Source organism: Nycticebus coucang, chromosome 10 (assembly GCF_027406575.1).
Source record: "Nycticebus coucang isolate mNycCou1 chromosome 10, mNycCou1.pri, whole genome shotgun sequence".
Classification (NCBI taxonomy): Eukaryota; Metazoa; Chordata; class Mammalia; order Primates; family Lorisidae; genus Nycticebus; species Nycticebus coucang.
The window spans coordinates 105,829,296-105,849,069 of record NC_069789.1 but is presented as its reverse complement, the minus strand read 5'-3'; the positions used below and the strand labels follow the sequence as shown (position 1 = coordinate 105,849,069).

The window sequence follows — 19,774 nt, the reverse complement described above, 5'->3', positions numbered from 1 at the left end:
TCCCCAGCATGAGAGCCCAAATCAGAAGCTCCCCCAGCCCTGGAAACTCCATTACAGGACACCCATACAAGAGCATTCCTGCTACATGAGATCCTGCCCTTCATCATCCCTGGCTTCCTCTTGTTCCAGGACCAGACAGTCTCAGCTGTAAAATTTAGCCTTCTCAATTCAGCTTGAAAATCACACACACACACACATACACGCGCACATCAACCACAGTGACAGACGCCACGCGTTTAGACGCGAAAGACAGGAAACATTGACACAAGCGAGGAAAGAGCCAGAGGATACATAGGAGAGATTGAGGCAGCAAGTCTCAGTGAGGCTGGTAAGAGGAACAGAATGGAGGGAGGGGAAAGTGTCTGGTGGCTGCAGCCAGAGCCAGGCAGGCCCTGTAGGGCACCAAATGCTCCTTCACAAGCCATGCTCAGCATATGTCCTCTCTGTTCCCTGCACTTCTGAACCCACGATCAGCTAAGAAGCCCACATGTCAGTTTTGGGTGACATCTCTGCTGCTGCAAGTGACAGCCAGGCCTTGGGAATGGGAGCCTGTCCTGTGACGCTGTAGGACACTCTTGCCACCCTGCTGGCCTCTAAAGGCTGAATCCTGCAGGCAATGGAAGGATGTAAACTGCCTGCCCTGGTGAGAAGCTACATCCCCGAGGCTGCTGGGGAACGGTGTATTTTTAGGTGAAGGCTTGGTTTGGGAACAATAAGAAAAAAGAAAAATAGTAAAATCCTAAGGTTCTCATAAGGTCTGACAGGCTAAGCTCCTGCTAAACATCCAAAAAGATCCACAGGGCAAGACTAACAGCTCCCTGAAAGTCCCAAGCCCACCAGGCCCCCGCTCCCCAGTGAGTCCCAGGGCTCAGGGGCTAGGGGGTGTTTTCCCACACCTCTGACTTAAGGAGCAAGGGTATAAAAAGTGGCTGTCATCTTTAATCCTAAACATTCCCCAAGGAAGATTTGTCACCCCGTCCTCTAGCCCAACCCTACACTTTAAAGTCAGAGCAGGCGCTGGTGACCGTGGCAGCCCAGCCTCTATAATCCACACCTGTCTCCTGCCCCACACCCACCCCTCTGTCTTTATACAGACTATTGATATTCTCTCAATTTTATGAGAATGCTTTCCCAATGCAACCTGAAGATAAATTCCCTAGCTTCCCTCTCTCCCCGTCAGATGGCATCCCTGCATTCCTTCTCACAGTTCAGGACCACTAACGTCTTAGACATGGATGCCGGCTCTCTCCTGCTCCACACCTGGATCCAGCCTCTTCATAGTCTAGCTTCTTATCACTACCTTTATGGCCGACTGCACCCTTCCGATTCCTCAGAAGCCCTGAGCTTACCCATGTCTCACAGCTGCTCGAGCAGGTCCCTTCCCCAACAGGCCCCTCACTGCATCTGCTAGAACTCAGCTCAGGCCTCACACCCCCTCCCAGGTACCCTGCAAGGTCTGGTCCCCTTGAAGATGGAGGTACTTTCCTGCACCCCTCCCATGAAACTTATCCTTCCATCAGATCAAAGCCCTGTTTAGGGCAGGGACCTTGCTTTCCCCCGGTGCCTGGCTCAAAACAGACCTTTAGTAGTTCTGAGCTGAAGGAATGAATCACCTTTTGTCTGGTCCTCATGGAAGCAGAGAACAGTTGCTATTTCTGACACAGGAGGAAGATAGATATTGCCTTGCCCACTCTCCCCAGCCCCATTTCACACACACACTCCCAACGTGGTAATTTCTCTTTGCTTTCAAATCAATAAGGTTTCTAGCACCTTCTAGTGAGGGCATCACAGAGAGCCAGATGAACCTGGGGGAGTACTGAGCAGCCCAGCTGCACAAGGAGGGAGCTGGAGGTGGGGCCTGGGGCTGGCAAGGGTAAGATGCCAGGGGCATACCTGACCTCCCATCTGCTGGTCCCACAGAGCTGCCCCATGGCAGAGTCAGAGGCTATGGCTGCCCTGTACTGGTGAATGGCTACACTGTGGCTGGTCACCAAACTGTCTGTGCCTGTGGCCAATGTACTCACAGGTCAACCGTCACAGCCAAGGCCAGCCACCAAAGCTGGTGATGTCTTTTACCATGCTGAGCTGTGGCAGCCCATGGCTCTGCAGCACCAGTCCCTGTGTCACAGCCAGTCCCACAGGTGGCCATGTGTGACCCATTACCCTTCCCTTCAAAGGCCATGAGCAGTGTAAGGCACAAGCAGTCTGCCCCAAAAGAGTGAGCCCACGCCTTCTAGGCCTGCTCAGTGAGCCTGACTGTGTAGGCAGCTTGTTTTCAGCTGGGTTGGTGGACTCAAAAATCCACAGCCTAAGGGCAGGCATGAAATTTTTAGAATGAAAGAAATTTATAAATTCTGACTTGTTTTCCTTCGTGTCTCCTGTCTTTAATCCAGCAACAGAAAGTTTACTTCTCCAGATTCGATTTGTGGTTCCAAATTTGTGTCAATGGTTGGATGAAGCCATCACAGTCGAGCTGTCCAATGTGAGAGGATGCAGGCTGGGAGGCCCTGAATACTCACTGCTGCGGGAGATGCTTGAAGGTCATGGCTGGGGTGGAGGGACTAGGGCAAGAGATATAGCAGAGGTGGGCAAAGGCACAGCTCTCACCCCAAAAAGCCAAAGGCCCTGGCAAGGGTAGGGAAGCGGGGGTGGGGTGGGGAACAGAGCAGCCCAGCAGCTCAGCACAGAGGATAGAGATTTTGGCCAACGTCTGGCTCAGTGAACAGGTTGCTGTGCAGTCAGAAGGCCCCAACCACACGGGCTGCAGGATAGGAAGGAGAAGCAGGTGGGTGCTCTCTGCCACAGCAGGCCCCAGCAGTGGGGTTGGGGATCAGCGTGGCACCAGGTTGGGGATCAGCGTGGCACCGCAGCCCCAGGCAGCCAGAGACCAGGGGCTCCTGTTCATAGTAGAAAAAGCAGGGCAGAGATGGGCCCCGACAGGGAAAAGAAAACCCTGGGAATCCCTGGGCCAACTCAGTGAGGCTGGGCACATGACTGCTGCCACCTCAGCACAGGAGTCCACAGGAGGGGGAGAACATGTGGGCAGGGAAACTAAGGAGGTTGCTGAAGTCTGACCCACCCACCACTAGCAGCCCAGGGCACAGTGCCCAAAGGAAAAACCAGCCTCTGCTCAGGCAGACATGGGCTAGGGACAGAGGTGGCTGATCCTAGGGGCTAAGGGACTGGCAGGAACACAAGGTGCAGGAGCCTGCCCCTCAGGAGGCAGGGGGGCACACAAAGCTGGGCCAGGCTTCAAGGAAGACTCCAGCCTTGCAGGGAGCAGGAGGTGAGGCAAGGCCATAAAGGTAGCCCCAGTTCTGATTCTGGGGATGCCGCCCTGAGATGGCCAGTGTCCCCCTCCCAAGGGTACTGGGACTGGGCCTCATCCTGTGGCAAGGCCAGGACCCAAGGGGAGGAGAAGAGGGAAAACAGAAGGAAAGAATTTCCATAGGCAGAGGGCCCACCATGGGCAAAGCAGAAGCTGGGTCCCTTGGAGGGGTAGCTGGGACGGGGCCAGGAGCTAGGGCAGGGCTGCCGTTTAGCTCCAAGCATTACCATGCTCACTCTCATCACCCTGTTTTGAAGGGGAGTCCCCCTGACTCAGCCCACTTTAGGAGTCAGGGTGAGGAGGAGGGTGTGTAGACAGTGCTCTTTCCCAAGCAGGTAAAAGCAGCACACTCTGGAGACCGTCAACCAGGCTTGTGCCCGCTCTGCCCTCACCACCACCCAGCTGTCACATCACTCATCTTCCTTGGCTTCAGCTGCCTTATTTATAAAATGGGTGTAATAGCAGAGGTCACCTCACAAGAATGGTGAGGTGACACAATGACAGCACAGTTCCACCACAAAGAGGACAAATGGACGTTGCCACCATCATCCCCCCAAGGGCTCACAAGCCATCTTCCAGATCACAGCTTGGGCACCCCACTGTAACATGTTGATGTTAGGACAGAGCAAAGGTAAATTCCAGGGCCGAGCAGGTGGGGGTGCTTCTGGGGACAACCACACAGAGGAGGCCCAGCACAGGCTGAGGGGGCTCATGAGCCCCAAGATGACATAGTCAGTCTGAAGACGGTGGCGGCAACGGTCATATGCCCATAAGGACATCACCAAACCATATACTTAACAATGATTAAAATGGACAATTTTGGTTATGCATATTTCGCCACCATTTTTTTTTAATGTTTTAAATGACAAAGTCACAACCTGGGTCCAGTCTACTGACCACAAGCCCAGCGTCCTCCCTCATATACCAGGTCTGCATGGGATGAGGCGTCCAGAGGAAACCACTCTGCTCAACTGGCTTGCAACGGACTCCTTAATTCAAAGATAAACCAGGAATAGTTCATGCATTTTCCTACTCCAGCAATTGGGCTTTGGAAAACTTGAACAGTGGTGATTTTCTCTTAAAAACAGGAAAACGTCATTTTACTAGATTCCCACTCAACAGGAAACTAGAATCACCAGAATATTTTTGGTAGTACAGTGCAACAATTAGATAGTATAAGCCTCCAAATGCTAAAAATTCTATAACCGTTTCCAATTTTCCAAACCCTCGGAGAGTCGCTCATCTTCCGCCCAGGAAATGCTGTAGACTGCAGTGTGAGCACCCTTTGTCAGGCAGCGGGAGGCTCCTAGGATGGACAAGGCAAGAGGCCACACGCCTGGCACTCATAACTGGGCGAAGTTTTTCCATCAGGACGGCACTGGACCCTCCTGATCCCCCTGAGGGCCAGACCCAAGGCATGTCCCTGAATGAAAACAGCCACCATGCAGTAAAGTTCACCATTAAAAAAGATAATAGCAGCCACACAAAATAAAATGAGTTAGCTCTGGAAAGGTTGTGGGGGCACACACTGGCATTCTCAGAGGAACACAATAGTCCACTAAGTCAGATTCTTGCTCACCAGTGACACAGAGAAGGGGCATTTGCATTCATCGGAGGTTAGAATTAAGAACTAAGGAAGGGAGACTAGTCACTTACTTTAATTATCCTAAAAGCTTTAAGATGCCTGACCAGTTTGTGTTTGTAAGTGACCTAAGAGGAGTCATCTGACAACTCTGAGACACTGGACCCAAAGGACTGTCTTCATAATCAGGTCTGAGGCTGTGCTCAGGCACAACCAGCTTCATGTCTGGGCAGAGAAGCAAGACTATGATGAGAAGCGACAAAGCTGCTTGAACAGTCCCCACAGGGCCTCCTGATGCAAACCATGGTGGTTACTGTCATCAAATCCTGCCCAGCGGCTCTCCCCACACTTTTCTCCCCTTGTCATTGAGCAGACCTGGGACATGGACTCCTGGGTATAATTAGAGGCCCCAGCGATCATCTGGTCCGACTTACCCACTTCATAGAAAACACTACTGAGACTGAGCCAGAACAAGCAGCTTGCCCAAGCTTACACTTGATCAGTGCCCAGAAGGACGGGTATGTGGTCCCGTGTGAAGGGGGTGGCAGTGCTGGGTCAGGGCCCTCAGGCAGGGCAGGCACTGGGCTATTTTTTCTCAGAACCCTTTGACTCTCTTAGCCCACACCAGGACAGTGATTTTTTTTATGTCTTGAATTACACTGAAAGCTTCCTGAGAAGTGTGTCCACAGCCTCCTCACTTCACATGGCCCAGGGCAAGGACAAGTGTGTGGTTTCTAAGGTAACTTGTCTCATGTTGGACTCAGCCTCCCGTAGCTTCCTCTTCCCAAAGGGCCTTGTCTTGGGGGTGGGGAGGCAGGCGCCAAACTGTCCCACTCACAGACACTGACTCCTCCTAAACCAGTCCTACTCTACCCTGCTGTCTCCTTGCCGGGGTCAAGGGCAGAGGGACATCCCCAACATCCTGGGCTCCTAGAAGACTTGGCAAGAAGCATCTGCCTGGAAGGAAACTGACCCACCCCTTGGGGCAGGGTTTTCACACCTGTTAACAGACACAGCAGGAAGCATGATACAGGATAACATTTTCTGATGACAAAGCAGAGAGCCTGCTCAGGCCACAGAGAAGAAAGCCTTGTTGCAACCTGGCCCACCCCACCCCCAGGGCCTGGAGAGAGCAGCAGCAACCTCTACACCTGAAGGGCTAGGACAGGAGGGCAGGAGAGCCCTCCTTGAGGCAGAAAGAGTTAAGCCCAAGTGTTTAAATATTTAGCAAATAAAACCAGAATGTCATGCAGAGACTGCCAGGGCCAGTGTGGTAACCATGGCAATCTGAGGCCTAGCATAGTGAAAAGGTGCTGGGACCGAGGCGGGCCACCATGGGCACAGCCAGCTCACTGGGACAACCTGCTGGGACACTCAGCCCTTCAAGATGCAAAGGGCATGGGCCAGAAGCCAGGGCTAGACTGTAGGACGTCTCCCAGCCTGACAGAGACTCGGTTTTCTCTCCAGAATGAGGGGGAATAAGTCTGCCTACCCCAGATTTGCTGTCCACACATCCATTTGTCCAGCCTACACCCACTGTACCAGCTGTGTGCTGGGTGATCTCGCAGCTCTGGGGTGCAGACCTCACAGCCATGGAGCCCCCGGGCTGGGAAGGGAATGGGGTGAGAAACAGTATTTACAGCCAGCTCCTGACAGGGGCTCTTCTGGGGTGAGTGGGGGCCAGAAAGAGTTCCTATGAGAGGACAGGTCTACGCTGAACCCTAAAAGGCAAGAAGGCAAAATCAGCCAGGCCAAAAGTCTAACAATGTGCGAGGAAACCCTCCAACATAGAGCACCGGACAAGACATGCGACGCTGTCCACTCTGAACGGTGTCTTCAGAGCAGTCAAGCAAGGGATAGCAAGTGGTCCAGCTACTCCAGCCAAGTGTCAGGGTGGCTTCTGCTCCCTCCTGTCACTGTCTCCTTTCCTTACCAGCCCCACGGACACAGGTGGGCTGAGGCTGAGGCCCTGACGAGCTGCCAGTGGCCAGACCAGAGCACGCTCCCTCCCTTTTTCGGTTTCCTGGGTATGCTGTGACTGACAGAAATAAGGCCAGCAATGATGTAAACCCCGCAGTGGCAGCCTGGCAGGTGGTCCGCTTGCTGAGCACTATGCCCTTCGGCAGGGAAACCCCAGCTCTTGTCCTGTCCACCCACCATGATCGTGTCAGGGACATGACGCCCTCACACAGAGCCCAGCTGAGGAGCTCAAAGAAGGCAATTCAAATCTACCAATCAGCCCATGCCACCCGCAGGAAATATCTATGCAGGGCCTGCAAGAAGGATGGAGACCTGGCCAGTGGGGTTTGGGTGGCCTCCTTCTCTCCCTGGGACAAACACAGATTCTCTTCTGCCCCTGTCCTAGAATGCACAGGTCTCTGCTCCTGGTGATGACAGAACTCAGCCTCAGCCCACCTTTCAGGAGAAACTCATGCCCTCCTACTGGACACTCAGTCTCCACACACACCCCACATTACAGTGTTGTGGGGACACACCCCACACTGCAGATCGCGATCTAGGATGAGCACTTGCAGTCCTATAGAACATGTTTGCTAAATAAACAAAGGAACAGATTCACCGTTTTTATAAATTGTACCAGGGTTAGCAAAGTCAGAGAGGTCAGTGTACAACTCTGCCCTTACACCCGACTCTCAGCATAAGATTTAGGATGTGATTTGAACCCACATCCTTTTATGGTGAGAAGGAAGGAGGCAACACCACCCTGCCCAGGCCCAGAAGGGGCGTGCTACTAGCTCATTAGGAGTGGGCCCAGTGACATGTCCTGCAGGTCAGATACCGTGTCCCAATGACATCATGTCACACACTCGAGAGGACACTCCCATCCTCGGGACAATCATTCCACAGCCAGTGAGGCTTCTTACAAGGTGAGCTGTCTCCTGGATATAATTTATACCCTATAATTTGAAGTAATTTCCCTGTCTGCTGAGAACTCTATTGGTATTTAATAAAAATATCTACTTTTATATACCTAATAAATTAAAAGTCTCCCCTTTTTTCATTTCTTTGTACATTTGAAGCACGAAGGCCCATATATCAACATTGTCATTGTTCCTGTCAAGTTTGAAGAAGATTGGAAGCCTCTGAGGGTAACGCCACATCTTGAGGAGCTCAATACCCTCAACAAGACAGGACGCCCCACCCTACTGACCTGTCTGATTTTGCCTCTGTCTTTGAATATGGCCCATAACCACAAACTGAAGCGCCATCCAACTCTGCTATTACCTGCGTCCTCTCCTGGGCTCACAGGAGCTACCCAATTTAACTGAACAAACATTAATCAGGACCAGGCTCTGCTGCCCTCCACCCGCACTGGGCATGGGTGTGTCTGTTCCTGCCCCACCCTGTCCTGTCCCCAATCGGAGCCAGGCCTTTCCATGTGTGCTCCTGGGCCAGGACCTGGGCCCTGGTTACTCCCCTCCCGCTCAGCTGGTTCCTTTCTGATAGCTGACAGACATGTGGCCTCTCCAGTCTGCAAACCAGTGTGACATCTCCTTGTGTCCCCTCTAGCTGCCTCTGATCTCCCTCACCTACCCACCATGGACTTCTCATAAGAGTGGCCAGTCACTGCCTCCATTTTCTCATCTCCCAGGGGGTCCTCCTCCCCTCCCCCCACTGCTGTTCTGGGACTATTCTGACCATGGGCACAGTGACCTCCTCACAGCCTAAAGCCGGAACACGTGTACTCCCCAAGTTTGTGACTCCTGCGGCATGGCTGGCCACTCCCTCACTGCCCTCTGCCTGTCTCCTCTGACCTCCCTGCTTCTTCTGAACCACTTGGTGGACTTTTCTCCCCCCACCTCCTTCTCTCTTATGGATATCCTGGCAAGGGTCTGTCCTGTGCCTCCTCCCATCTTGCTAACCCCCTGTGCATCCAGCCCTGGCCCCCATCACTGTCCTGGAAGCAGCTTGTCCAAAATTGAGTCCATTAACCATTCCCTACCCTGACCGCCTTCTGTGAATGGCACTCCCAGCCACCAAGTTTCCCAAGCGATCCATGGACACCTCCCTCCCTGCAGACAGCATCTCCACCCCAACTGGGGACCCCCACCTGCTCAACACCTTACATGTGCTGCTCTCCTCCTGTCCCCACTCTCACTCTAGGCACTGCCATCCCTAACATGCTTCTCGCTGGCTTCCTGGCTTAAAATCGGCCCTTCTGACATTTGTGCTGCAGGTGGCCAGCACTATCTCAAATGTAAATCTGATCATCTCACTCCCCAGCCAGAAACCCTCTTGTGGCTTCTGCTGCTACCTACAGGACATCCCGAAACCCTTCAGCACACGAGTTCCTGCTGGTCCTGCTCCTTCCTCAGCAAGTGACCCAGGACCTTGCCCTTCATCCCAAATGCACCCTGCAGGCTCTGGTCTCAGGGCCTTCAAATGAGGCCTGTGCCTGGGATGCCTTTCCACTCCCCCTGCCAGGCAGGCATGTCCTCATCTAAGCCAAGGCTCTGTTCATGTACTGTCTAATTTAATCCACACAACAGCCCTTGGTGGTAGGTATTGTTATTAGCCCTATATGCAGAAAGGGAATAGAATAAGAGGGATCAAGTAACTTGCTAAAGGCCACCACGCAACAAGAAGTGACAAAGAGAATAATTTGAACCCAGGTTGGGTTGCCCTGAAGTCTATGTCCTCAGCCATCTGCTGTCCTGCCTTCCAGGATGGCACTGGAGACATTAATCAGAGCCACAGAGTCACTCAAGCTTGGTGAGCCCTTGGAGAAGTGACAGTGAATTCAGGGTTTCTGTCACAGAAAAGAGCCTCATCCAACAGATGCTGAATGGGTGACAAGCTCCCTGGATAACCAAAAGAGGGGAATGGAGGACACTGGAGGAGCAATAAGAACTCAATATTTTAAATGTGGGACCAGGGACAAGCCAATGGCATCTACAATGTGAGCTACACCCTGGGGAGAGGGCCTGGCACTGTCAACCTGGGAGCTATTGGTGATAACCAAGCCACAGAAGGGAGGGGCTCCTTCCAGCTAGAGTTTTCGTAAATAAACAAAATGTGCCCAGGCACAGTGGCTCACACCTGTAATTCTAGCACCTTGGGAGGCTGAGGCAGGAGGATCCTTGGAGCCCAGGAATTCAAGACCAGCATGGGCAACATAGCAAGACCCCATCTCTACAAAAAAACTTTTTAAAAAATGGTTTTTGTGTTTTCATTTCTTTCCAAGACACACAGACCTTGCTCCAAAATGTTGAGAGAAGAGGTGACTGAGGAAAAATAAAGGCTATGGATGGAGGCACAGGGATTCTTTCCTTGCTCCAGAAGTATAACCAGAGGTAAGGGCAGGTTCCAGGAAAGCCACATTCTCCCAGCAGAAGGATGGCCTTTCCAAAGAACTTCATTGCTTATCTGCAGGGGAGCCCCATCACAGCAGCACACACAGCAGCTGGTGGGAGTCCCCACACCTGGTAGTTGCTATGATTTGAACGTGTCCCCTCCAAAATTTGGATAATTTTGGAGGTGATTAGGTTGTGAGGGCCCCACCCTTGTAAACAGGACTAAGCCCTTATAAAAGAGGCTCCATGCAGCACCCTGTATCTTGGCCTCCTACCCTTGGCCACGTGGGGACATAGCAGTGGACACTGCCATGGAAGCAGAGAGCAGCCCTCACCACACAACTGAATCCCCAGCCTGTTGACCCCAGACTGCCAGCCTCCAAATCTATGAGAAATTTCTGTTTTTTTTAAGTTGCCCGGTCTGTCATAACAGATGAAAATAGTCTAAGACATTAGGGGAGCAGACACAGTCACCTCCAAGAACTTTCAAACCCTGAGCCTCTAAGACTTTAAGCCTGAGCTTGGTTGAGAGTTATCTAACAATGCTTCAGAATTCTTCAAATAGGAAGGCTGTCCCAGAAGGTCCCTGAGCCTCACATGTGTGCTGGGCCATAACCTGGTATGAGCTTCTGAAGCAGGGGTGGGGGAGGTGGGGACATGGTCCTCTGATCCCTTGCTAAAGTTTAGTTATATGGCTGGCAACCTACAGATGAGGGAAGTGGTAAGCGTATTCTTTACAAAAGGCCCTAGGTCACCCTGGAAGGAGATGTAGTAGCCACACCCCCCTCCTGCTCCAAACAAGTGAGCAGCAGCCAGCTTCTCCCCACAGAGGGTATCTGCTAGGCACCTTCTGCATAACCCCCCTCAGGCACCTCCTGGGACAACTCCTTCCTCCATTCTCAAAAGCAGGTCCTCCACCCGGCTGAGCAACCCAGACCTAAACCAGAGAATTGCAAAACTGGGGAGCTTAGGATCCCTAATTAACAAATGAGGAAATTGAGGCCTTAAGGTTACAAAGCTAAATAACAGTAGAACCAGATTTGGAAACCAATTATCCTGAATCCAGCCCCTTTCTTGCACAATCCTTGCAAACACCTGCTCTTTGTCAGACACTGTAGGTCCCTGGAAATTTGACGATTTCCAGGGCACAGGGGTGGGGGGAGGTGGGGAAGACACAGAACAAAAAATGCCATTTGGCCAGCTCAGGTACATGAAGGACAACCAGTGGAAGTAAGCCCTCCTTCCTGCTGACTGTCTGGGCCAAAACGATCCCTATTTCCCTCTGGCAAGGGAGGGTCCAGCTATGCACAGAAAGGAAGGGAAGAGACACAGGGGAGCCAGGTCTGGTGACGTCCCCACAAGGCAGTGGGTGCAGGTGGGAAAGGGCTGAGTGGTGGGAGAGCTGAGCCAGCAGGGAGGAAGCCTAGCCACCTGCCAGTGCTAGGCAGGTGTGACAGTGATGACCACCTGGCAGACCCAGCTGGTAAATGACAAGGCCCAGCTGGAAACAGTGGGGCAGAAGTCATAGGAAAGGAACCAAAGTTTCCATTTCAAAAAAGCCCACACTGCACACTGTTGCTCACCTCCGTGAGAGTCCAGCCACATGGGTAATGTGACCTCTGACTCCAGCTGGAACACCAGAACCCTGAGAAGTTGCTGCCAGGCCCCAGTCACTCAGGCTGCAGTGTCTGCATCAGGGTTCAATGCTACTGACTTCACTTTCTTTCTCCAAAGAGAAAGAGGCAAAGATTAGTGGCCCAAACAGCATCATCTACTGCCTGTGACTAGGGCTGAAACAGAGATTGGCCATGAGCTGAGCCTGGGACAAGGGGTACCCAGCAAGATGCCAGCCTGTAGCAACATGACCCTGCCACCAAGCCAGAAGTAAGGTCACACTGGGCCAGACCCAGTCTGAGAGCAAGGGCCGCAGGCTTGGGACTTGGAATTAGGATCTCAGGAACGTCAAAGGGAGGGCGTTGGTGGCTCCATTCAGCCCAATGCCTGGTGCAGAAAGTGGGTGACCAGAGCGACAGTATGGGTTAGGGACAAGTACAGCTCCTCTTCCTCCCTCCCCTCCAGTTGGGTCAAAACTGAGTTCATGATCTGCCTTCCCCCCTTGGCCTGTGTGAGAAGATTCCACAGGTAACATAGGCTTCCTACAGATGAACTCCCATGGGCCCCACAGCTGGTGTTGGATGCAGTGGAACTTGGCCTGGAGCCCAGACTGTCAACTCCTGTCCCCTCTTCGTTCTTTGGCCCCGTTCCTTCCTGCCTTTACTGCTGGCTCCTTTCTGGGGTTGATTAGACAGGGTCTGGGTTAGAGCCCACCACCTCCACACAGGTCTGGCTCCATGAAGGAAGCTGCCCAGCAGCATCAGGGACGCTAGGCCCTCAGGGCAGCCACTGAGCAGGCACCTGCAGCCCCCAGAGGCTGGAGAGTCCCCAGGTCACTGACAGATTGGAGCTGCCAAGGCAGCCTAGCACTAAGGCTTCTGCATCCCCACCATCCTGGGTGGCCCTGGCCCTCGGCTAGAAAGCAGAGCCACTCTCCAGAAGGGAGGTGCTCACACCCACACCTGTACTGCTGCCCCCCTGAAAACACTGTGTGACAAAGAGGCCGGGTCTGAGCAGCATCTCAGAGATGCGTCCAGCATGCTCTCGCCATCCCCACAACTGCCCAGCAAAACTAGGATAAAGCTCTCAGGTTCCGGTGAGGAGACCGAGACCCAGCGGATGATGAGGCTGGCCAGCGAAAGAAGAGGCCACCGCCAGGACTTGACCCAGGTCTGACCCTGGATTCTGGCCTGTCAGCCTCTTGCCTGCTGCCCAGATGTGAGTCTGTGTGCTCCTCCAGCCAGCGGGTGGGGATAGCTGCCAGATTCACACATATTGGAGGAGAAACATCTGGATGCTCAAGAGCAGCCCTGGCCGCCCGAAGAGCTAGCGACTCAAGAAAATGCCTCAGATCCATTCATCCTGCCTGACCCTCCCAGCTCATTCTCCCCAAGTCAGCCAAACTGGACACACCCCCAGAGGCCCAGCTGGCCCTTCTCTGGGCACCACGTCATCCTCAGCAGTGAGAAACAGGCCACATCTAACTTAGTTTGATTCTGTCTACAAAGTGGCAGGGTAGAGCCTGTGCCCTTCAGGAATGCAGAGTCGCTGGTGGCATCTGGTGCAGTGTGTGCATGTGTGTGTATTTGCATGGCTACGTGCATACGTGTGTGCATATGTGTGCACTGTGTGCTGTGTGTGTGTGCATGTCTATATGTATGTGCATGTGTGTACGTGTGAGTGTATGTGTGTGTGCATACATATGTGCGTGTGTACATATGTAGTGGGAAGCAGGAGGTGGGTGTGCCCCCCTCAAGTCCAGAGGCAGACAGGCCCAGCACCTCAGCAGAGGCTCTCACAGTGCCCAGGTGCCTAATGAGGGTCCTAAACAAGGCAGCCATGCTGATCATGAAGCCACATGTTTGTCTCCAGGATCCCCAAATGAAGATAATGTCACAGTTGTCCTAAAGCCACAGGGAAGCCTCACTATTCTCTCTTCCATCAGGGTCTAAAGTACAAGAGAAGAGCCAGGGCCTTGGACATCATCTCATAAAATCACCCGAGTGGTTGCTAAGGTGGGGACGAGCTCGGCCACAGCACGGGGGGCGGGGGCGGGGAGGGGGCACCTACCTGGACTTCACGAGTGTGGTAGGCGATGATCAAGCCCAAAAGGATGAGGGTGGACAGACTGATAAGGCATTTCAGGGCCAACGAAAACATGGAATCCTGCAGGAAAAACGGAAAGTGAGGGTTAGGGAGCGCTGGGAAGAAATGACTCACTTTACATTGAGGCTGTGTCAAGGGGGAGGACAGAGGACAAAGGAAGGACTGTCACCAGCCCTCCAGGGGCACAGAGTAAGCCTGAGCCACAGAAGGCCCTTGCATTTGGCCTGCCAGCTCCATCTCTGCAGCCACCCTGAGCCTGTCTCCTGGGGTTAAATTGCATCTGCACTCCAGGGGAGCCCTGCTCAGCCGTGAGGTGCTGTGTCTGTCAGACACACAGGGCTCAGCCTGCTGATGTCATATTCAGACTTTTTGCTTCTGTGTTCATAAGTCACGTGAACATGATTCTTTTTTGTGCCACTATTATATGGCTTGGGTATCAATATTATGCCAGCCTGGCCCCTGTTTTCTCCTAACAAACCCAACCCAGAGGGTTTCCTGAGGTAGAATTCTTTCGGGAATGAATTAGAATGTCCTGGCAACTCTGTCATTGCCTGGCTCAGGCCAAGAGCAGAGGAAGGAGACCAGGGCTGAAGAGGAGCTTCTGGAGACAAGGGGGCTGTGGGGCCAGCGAGGAGCCTTGTGTCTCCCACTAGATCCAGGTGTGTGAGCGAGCAGCCACATGCCCTTTGCCATATCCTTCCCACCCCAGCACAGCTTAGAGAGCCTGTGGCCTGTGGTCAGGAGCACGACCTCAGGCCATACTGCTGCTTACAGTGGCCTTGGGCTGCTCATGACACCTCCCTGCACTTGGGTACCACGCTTCTGACACGATGATGTCAGCACCTCCCTCATGAGGCTGTCATGAAAATTAAGGAGTCAGTGTGTGTGAGGTCCTAGGATGGTGCTACTGTGTGAGTGTGAGCTGGGGGTGAGTGTGAGCTGCTGGCATCGTGTGCTTTGTGTTCTCTGCAAATTGCCTCTGGGCTGGGACTCGACCCCCACCTCACCCCCAGGTGTCTGGCTGCCTGGAGGCAGGAAGACAGGGACAGCCCTGAGCAACAGCAACACAAGGGTCTAGGAAGCACCTCCATGCACCTGCCCAAGCCGTGCTCAGCCCTGACAGGCCCAGCCACACAAGCAGCCTTGTCCTCAAGGGGTGGCAGTCAGAATGATGCCTGGTCTCCATAAGGTGCCTCACAGTTTACAGGGTATTTCAGGTGTTGTTCTTGTCCACCCTCTAACAGCCCCTCCAGGCAGAGACCCACAGGAGTAAGTGGCTTATGCCAGAGTTCAAAGCCAAGACCTGGCTCTCAGCCTGGAGTACTGCCCACAAGCCCCCAGGTCCACTCTGCAATGGGAAGCAGGGTAGCAATGTGTGAAATATCATTTAAGTGGACCTAATGGACATCTTAAAGCAGCCATGGAAGGTGGAATATGATTAATTGCCAAGGGAAGCCTCTAGGAGAGCTAGGAGAGAGGTCACAAAAGCTTTCAGAGGTGGACATGAGCAGCGGCTGATGTCTGCAATACAAGGTGGTCTTGCCCAGTATAGCACCACGAGAGTGAGAGTGAGACTTCCAGAGACACAAGTCCACACCTCAGCCCCCCTCTGTGAGCATACTGCTTGTCCGTCGGTCTCACTATCTGTCTCTCTGACACCATTACCGAGACCTGCTGTGTGCGGGCACATGCTAGCACTAGAGACATACAGAACTAGCAAAGTTCATTCATTTGTTCACCTTTCACAATTCCAGCCACTTCCCATCTGCTGAGTGCCTACTAGACATCTTGCAATGCCAAGAGGCCTTGCCCACTAGCGGCCTGGCTTATACCCAGATTGTGACTCTCCACCCTGTATGGGCTTATCCAGCTATGGAACAAGGTCTCCATCCCACCCCAGCCACAAGGTGATCAAGACACAGGCCAGCCTTCCTTAGCCTTGTCCATGTTCACTCGGCACAGGTGTGTGGGGGCGTGTGAGGGGGCTGGGGCCATGCCAGGCCAATATGGACACACAAACAGTGGACACAGCTCTGGCCTCAGGATATTTTAGTCTTCAAAATTGCTTTTTGGTACTTGGAGCTCCCCAATCATAAGCCCTAGATGGGCTGAAAGAGCAAGCAGTGGATTCAGGGTGCAAGGACTGCTTTAGGAGAGGACAGATCCCTTGCAGGAATGAACTGGGGACAGCTCAGTGTTTTCTAGGCAGAAATGACTGTAACTTTCTTTTCAGAGGAGTCTCCTCCCCTGGGGAGTATCTGGGGTCAGCTACACATTCCAGCCTCTGATTTGTTTCTTTTGGCAGAAATTAACTGGAATCAGAATCCAAGCCTATCTCCATCATCTTTACAGGAAGAGATACAGGGGAGAGCCTCCTGTACCTCTTCAGAGCCTCCCCATTCACAGCCCATCTGACCTTGACTCATACAGCCCCAGAAGGACCAGGCTATGTGCTGGACCACTGGGGCCTCAGGACACACTGCACAGGTCCTCACATTTGCCACTATACATCAATGAAAAGTGAACCAGCAACCATTTCTAACAGGTAGAAAATGTGCTAAAGACGTCTGGCTGGACTAGAAATGTTTTCTATTTGTTAAAAATGTTGAATTATCATCTTTGCCTCCTGAAAGCCAATGAAGCTCAAAATGGATAGGGTTCTTTGGTGGTGGTGACACAGGATGCCTGCCACACCCAAGTGCTCACTCAACTCCCGTCCAAGGGCCAAAATGGGACTTGTGGACTTGAAGGAGTCCTGCAGTCAACTGGTCAATACTTCCCCTCAGACTCAGAGCTTCTCTACACTAGAATATTAATCCTTAGCACACAGGAATGCTTAGGATTTCTATCTCATTCACCAAAAGTCATTTTTAAAGCCATTTATTCCTACATGGCCAAAAAATATTCAAGTAGTTAAATATGTTTCAGACTGGCCAGTGATAGAACACTACACGGCCACTAGAAAACACTTTTATGGAGGATATTTGAAGACTTGAAAAAAGGCTGATGATATGATATCAAGTGAGAAATTCAGACCCCAAACTATATATATATATTATTTAGAACACATTGTTATTTTCAAATTATTTCTTTTTTACTTTTTTTAATGCAGAAAAAGACTGAAAATACATCAAATGTCCTGAATTAGTGGGGTATTTTTCTTACTGTCATTTTTCTTTTCTCCTCAAAATTTCTACAAGAATATACTATTCTTATAATTGAAAAATTTTTTGGTTTTACCAAACAAGAACTTACCTTGGGGGAAAGACTCCCTATTCAATCAATGGTGTTGGGAGAACTGGATGTCTACATGTAAAAGACTGAAACTGGACCCACACCTTTCCCCACTCACAAAAATTGATTCAAGATGGATAAAGGACTTAAATTTAAGGCATGAAACAATAAAAATCCTCAAAGAAAGCATAGGAAAAACACTGGAAGATATTGGCCTGGGGGAAGACTTCATGAAGACGACTGCCATGACAATGGCAACAACAACAAAAATAAACAAATGGGACTTCATTAAACTGAAAAGCTTCTGTACAGCTAAGGAGACAATAACCAAAGCAAAGAGACAACCTACACAATGGGAAAGGATATTTGCATATTTTCAATCAGACAAAAGCTTGATAACCAGGATCTATAGAGAACTCAAATTAATCCACATGAAAAAAGCCAACAATCCCTTATATCAATGGGCAAGAGACATGAATAGAACTTTCTCTAAAGACGACAGACGAATGGCTAACAAACACATGAAAAAATGTTCATCATCTCTATATATTAGAGAAATGCAAATCAAAACAACCCTGAGATATCATCTAACCCCAGTGAGAATGGCCCACATCACAAAATCTCAAAACTGCAGATGCTGGCGTGGATGTGGAGAGAAGGGAACACTTTTACACTGCTGGTGGGACTGCAAACTAGTACAACCTTTCTGGAAGGAAGTATGGAGAACCCTCAAAGCACTCAACCTAGACCTCCCATTTGATCCTGCAATCCCATTACTGGGCATCTACCCAGAAGGAAAAAAATCCTTTTATCATAAGGACACTTGTACTAGACTGTTTATTGCAGCTCAATTTACCATTGCCAAAATGTGGAAACAGCCTAAATGCCCACCAACCCAGGAATGGATTAACAAGCTGTGGTATATGTATACCATGGAATACTATTCAGCCATTAAAAAAAATGGAGACTTTACATCCTTCGTATTAACCTGGATGGAAGTGGAAGACATTATTCTTAGTAAAGCATCACAAGAATGGAGAAGCATGAATCCTATGTACTCAATCTTGATATGAGGACAATTAATGACAATTAAGGTTATGGGGGGGGAAGCAGAAAGAGGGATGGCGGGAGGAGGGTGGGGCCTTAGTGTGTGTCACATTTTATGGGGGCAAGACATGATTGCAAGAGGGACTTTACCTAACAATTGCAATCAGTGTAACTGGCTTATTGTACCCTCAATGAATCCCCAACAATAAAAAAAAAAAAAAAAAAAAAAAAAGAAAAATTTTTTGGTTTTTAATCTGAGCCCTGGACTGCTAGAAAAAGGTACCATGTGGACAGGGTGGGTAAGTTTCTGTATTTGTAACATGGCAAGCACCCTGCCTCGGCTGTGGGCAGACTCACACCCCTCTGTGGGGACAAGGCTGTGAAGCTTCAGTCTTCCAGAGACCGTCTTACCTTCTCACTGCCTGTTTCCCTTGTCTCATGCTGTCCAATATCATGGCACCCAGCTCTCAGCATGAGGGTACATTCTCCTGCCAAGGAGGGACTGGGGCCTTGTGTGACCTGTGGCTGGGTGGCCCACCCTGGGCTCCGGATAGCTCTGTTGCTGTGCTAAGTCACAGTCTCCCCGGATCTATGGCACCTGCATGTCCATGGTGCCATCTGCACAGCCAGGTGGCATGCTGAGTGCTGTGCTTAGTAAATGCTTCTTAAAACTGCTTAGCAGTAATAATTTCCTTTGTATCTAACACTTATTGAGTCCTAATTATGCACCAGCCCCTAGAATAGTCTTCTACATACTTTCCCTCAAATCCTCACCCTAATAGGTCACAATGTCTCCATTTTACTGTTGGAGAAAACTGAGGAACAGATAGGCGAAGTGACTTTCCCAAGTTCACACAGCCGCTCTGTGCCAGATTTTTCTATATACCATGCTTTCCCCTGCTGTAAAATGATGTAGGCTCCCATGTGGGATGGTAAGTTCCTGTCAGCCAGCAGAGTCTGGCTACACCCACCAGATGCTGCAGAGGAGGCTCCTAGCAGGGGAGAGGGTCGACCTGAACTTCTGAGACATCTTCATCTGTGGGTCCTGGTCCTGTTCCAGCCATGAGCCACCCCTTCACAGGCCTGTGGTTTCTCACTGATGACAAGAATCTGTAATGAAGCACAACTATGGGGCCTAATGTGCAAGGACAGCATCATGAACCCGCTTTTACAGAGAAGGAAGCTAATGTTTTAAGAAGTTATAGAACTTGTCCAAAGGGCATGGCCAGCAAGTGGCAAAGGCAGGATCTGTAGAAGCCAGACTTTACACCCAAACCTATCTGCCTCCAAGTTCCCATGCCCAGCCTGGGCCCCAACACCCTCACCTGCTCCCACAGTGGTGCCTTGCTAACCCTCCATTTTCTGCAGGGAGGCTTCTCGGCACGGCTCCAGCCCTTCCTCTCCTGAGGCCGTGTGGATGGTGATGGAGTATGTTCCCTGGCTTCTGAGCCAGCCACATAAATTGCTCTCCTGGCCTGCCTTGTAGCTTCCAAAGGCAGACCAGAATTGTAATGATCACGGTATATCTTCCCAGAGACTCTGAAGTTCTAA

The 19,774-nt window shown here is 51.3% G+C and overlaps 1 protein-coding gene across 7 annotated transcripts in view; it reads right to left on the bottom strand.

The window, feature by feature from the left end:
* Nucleotides 1-19,774, bottom strand: part of KCNN3 (potassium calcium-activated channel subfamily N member 3) — a 161,334-nt gene that overhangs the window by 104,737 nt on the left and 36,823 nt on the right. For 5 of the 7 annotated variants that reach the window (XM_053607361.1, XM_053607362.1, XM_053607363.1 and 2 more), the window contains exon 2: nucleotides 13,907-14,002. In XM_053607361.1, the coding sequence (XP_053463336.1) occupies nucleotides 13,907-14,002 (96 nt within the window). Of the gene's footprint in view, nucleotides 1-13,906; nucleotides 14,003-19,194; nucleotides 19,257-19,774 lie in introns of those variants that run through there. The other 2 variants (XM_053607367.1, XM_053607368.1) reach the window with 2 other exon arrangements.